Source organism: Gigantopelta aegis, chromosome 3, assembly GCF_016097555.1.
Source record: "Gigantopelta aegis isolate Gae_Host chromosome 3, Gae_host_genome, whole genome shotgun sequence".
In the NCBI taxonomy this organism is placed as follows: domain Eukaryota; kingdom Metazoa; phylum Mollusca; class Gastropoda; order Neomphalida; family Peltospiridae; genus Gigantopelta; species Gigantopelta aegis.
The window spans coordinates 51,610,948-51,614,749 of NC_054701.1; the positions used below are offsets into that span (position 1 = coordinate 51,610,948).

General features: G+C 34.1%; 1 protein-coding gene across 1 annotated transcript in view; it reads right to left on the minus strand.

Annotated features, from left to right (window-relative positions):
- Nucleotides 1-1,091: 1,091 nt before the first annotated feature.
- Nucleotides 1,092-3,802, minus strand: part of LOC121368208 (caveolin-3-like) — a 3,127-nt gene continuing 416 nt past the window's right edge. Inside the window, exon 2 of the mRNA XM_041492842.1 lies at nt 1,092-1,805. Coding sequence (XP_041348776.1) covers nt 1,473-1,805 — 333 coding nt within the window. The 3' untranslated portion in view covers nt 1,092-1,472. The remainder of the gene's footprint in view (nt 1,806-3,802) is intronic.

Consider the following 3,802-nt stretch of genomic DNA (forward strand, 5'->3'; position numbering starts at 1 on the left):
AAATACTTTTTGTAAATAATGTTTTAATACAACGCGTTGTTGGCCTACTCACCGTTCGCTTTACGACAAGTTATTTGCCGTTCCATTAGTTGCACATTTGGTTATGGAAAAGGACAAATGGTTTGGGTTGATCTATCATTTATTCATAGATAATTCTAATACTAAATTTCAAGTTTTAGATCTAATCCGAAACGTATATTAATTATCATTTACGATTATGTTTATTAAACAAGTTCTTTAATGGATTGTGGACAATTAGAAGATTGTTTCGACACTCAGTGTCGTATTGAGCAACTGCATTTGCATTTTCACACACAAACATGCGAAGTATAAATGTATATGTTTAACTGTAAGAAGTTACTCTAAATGTACACAGAGCAAGTTCTATGTTTTCACATTTGTTTATTCTGCCAACGTGAAGTTACAGGTTCCTTTTGACTCTTTCCATTTTAGATTTGGGTTTTTTTAAATAACTGTTTTCATCATGCAGACACATACTCAACAACCAAAAATTCACTGATACTGGTCATTGGTTTAGTTTCTTGGAAGTATCCACCTGGTGTGTGAAAGATTGATGTGTGTGTGTGTGTGTTCTGTCACCCCTTTATATATAATATTATACGGTATATATATATATATATATATATCTATATCTATCTATCTATCTATCTATATATCTATAAATATATATATATATATATATATATATATATATATATATATATATATATATATATATATATATATATATATGGTACCTTCTCTTTGGTTATGTATTACTTTGGATCTTCTTTAACATTGTTGTTCTTTTTTTATAGTTTTAATACTTCGTTTTATAATTGTGATTTATTCATATCAGTAATGCAGTAGTAAAACAGACACAGAGCTTGTACGACTGATCATAGCATAGCATGTACATCAGGCATAAATACTAGTGTATAAAGTGAGAAGGGGTAGTTAAATGAAAATATTGTAACCATTTTTAAAAGTCAGGGGAACGTTTATACTGAATCTTTATAGATTAAAGTAACCTTCTTATGTCTATGTCATCAGTTGCATCAAACATAGATTTTTAAAACACACACTGAAAATAATAAAACGAGTAGATTTATTGATTATCACAGATAAGGTTTCCTTTATGTACAGGGTAACAGATATTTTCTCTTTTTTACACTGTTAGATATACAAACATGCAAAATAGGGACTAGAGGAAAAGGTATGCCATGGCAGAAAAGATAGCGAGAAGTTCTATCGAAGTATTAATGAGTATTTACAGTCACAGAAACACACGAAATGTCGCAACATGACTTCCTTGTATCGCAAGATAATGTCAAGAAGTCCGTTCAACTGGCCCTCTGTACGTTCATTTCTTCAAAACTGACGCGAAAGAATTAGTTATTGTTGATTGGAGAATCCTTCGTCCTTTATTACGAAGACGACGGATTTTCCAAGTCAGTTTATGGACTGCGTCCCTATTTGTTTTCGACCTTTATGTTGCTAAAGAACATTCCCATTGCTTCACAGACTGGTGCCAAACAACACTGCATTACTGAGCCGAAGAATTTCTGTGCGCAGCCCAGGTTGATCATGCAGACTTTGTAGCATGGACCGATGTGCCAGATGTGCTGGAATGCGATCATGGCGAACTCGCAGCCCCAGCAGAAGGCGATGAAGATGCCGCACAGCAGACTGAGGATCTTGTAGCAGCAGTTCTTGGTGCACGTGAAGCACTTGTACGAGTTGGTCCACACGCAGTCTATCGAGTGGAAACTCTCGGGCTCGCCGAACACATCTTCGAAGTTAACCTGGCAAAAACAAGACAACATACTGAGTCATAAATGATTGTTAATTAACAAGATGCATAATCGGTGTCAACACAGAATCTACACTAAGAACATACGTCAGAGGGACGTTATGATAAAACTGTAAATGGGTATATTCTGAATTAATAGCAAAAGCAAAAGTAGGTAGGGTTAAAACTGTCATAATGTACTGTAGTTCCGTTTCCACTCTAGGGCTGTATTTCTGGTATGTGGTGTCTTGTTTGCAGAAAAGTGTAATACAAAAACACTCAAAAGTTTGATCTATCTGAGTTCTTTCTCTAATACTTTAGGTTTTTTTTATTAAGCTGTTTTTAAGACCTAACATCTGATAATATCATTGCGCTGGGAATGTTACATAAACATTATCTTCTGTGTTATGTTATCTTTTGTGGAATTATATTAAGCCATATTAAAGCTTACGTTATTGTCAGATTTATCGGTGCTGCATTTGTATCGCACGATTTTCACTAACATTATTTTTTTTAAATATTTTGCAGATAAACAGTTTTCACAATTTTCGTTTTCAGTGTTTTATAAAGAAGATGATTCATTTTTGAACAGCATGAATACTTTTCAGCAGCAAATATTTGTATCAATTTAAATTGAAAAGAAAACGAAGCAAACTAGATCTACCTGATTTGAAACACTCTGTTTTTCCTGATATATTTGACGTAGTAGGACGTAGTAGGACGTGCACCTGTCTGAATGTTTGTGAAATATTTATAAAACCACCAGTAGTCCTGATATTTTCAAATATACCCATAATGCTTGTCTTTTTTGTCTCACATTTTTCTTTTAATTATAACACCTTTTAGTTGTAGCTAATGTGTGATATTTAAATAAAATTAAATTGTTGTTACAATGACTATGTTAGATCTGAAGGCTATTGCACAGGGATATGATATTGTATGTTTTTATTGATTATAAGATGGTGATGAGAACCTTGTGACAGTTTGAAAGTTTGATGGTTTAGTTGTTCAGTAAACGCGTTGTTATGGCTGTTGACTTGAATCTCTATCCGTCCAATAATATATTAATATTTATGAACAAAAACGTTAAGTATGTTATTTATCGATCCACCCGATTGAAGGCGGTGTTTTATTCTTCTATGATTAGGTGTCCATTTTATTATATTTGAGAGCAGACAATGGCGGAACCCAGTGCGTTTTATCGTTACTAAGCAGCAGCGTCCATACAATAAACAAACAAGATGCGTTGTTGTCTTGACTGATCAACCGAGTCTGTGTACTGTTTACTGGAGGATTGTTTCACGGTATCCATGTCCTGGGGTTAACCACCATAGGCCTGCTTGACCAATCGGTATTAGCATCACCAGTTCGCTGCAGATCATTAACAAACGACTGTATGAGCACTACTTTGGATTTGAACCTTGTTCCTTAAACCAGGCTCAAATGTCCAAGATTACCATTTTGGGATTTAGTTATTTTAACACATTTTTTGGTACAGTGCGCTTGCTTCTTGCGCGGTCGGTTTGGGATTAATCCCCGTCGGTGGGCCCATTGGGCTATATCTCGTCCCATCCAATGCACCATGAATAGTATACCAAAGGCCGTGGTATGTACTATTTTGTCTGTGCGATGGTACATATAAAAGATTCCTTGCTACTAATGGAAAAATGTAGCGGCTTTTCTCTCTAATACCATATGCCAAAATTACCAAATGTTTGACATCCAATAGCCGATGATTAATAAATCAATGTGCTCTAGTGGTGTCGTTAAATAAAACAAACTGTAACTTTTTAAACTGATATAAATGTTCATGTATTTTTGTTTTAAGTGGTTAAATACGCAAGAATTGTACGTACATTTGTGTATTTAATAAAATTATGTAAACTTGAAAATATACTATTACTACTGTTTGTTCTTATTTTCTCAGATAGGTTAAGCAACAAAAGTGTCGTTGTCTTTTTTGCAATGATAATTATTCTTTGTATTTGTGGTTCTTAACCATATGTCCGA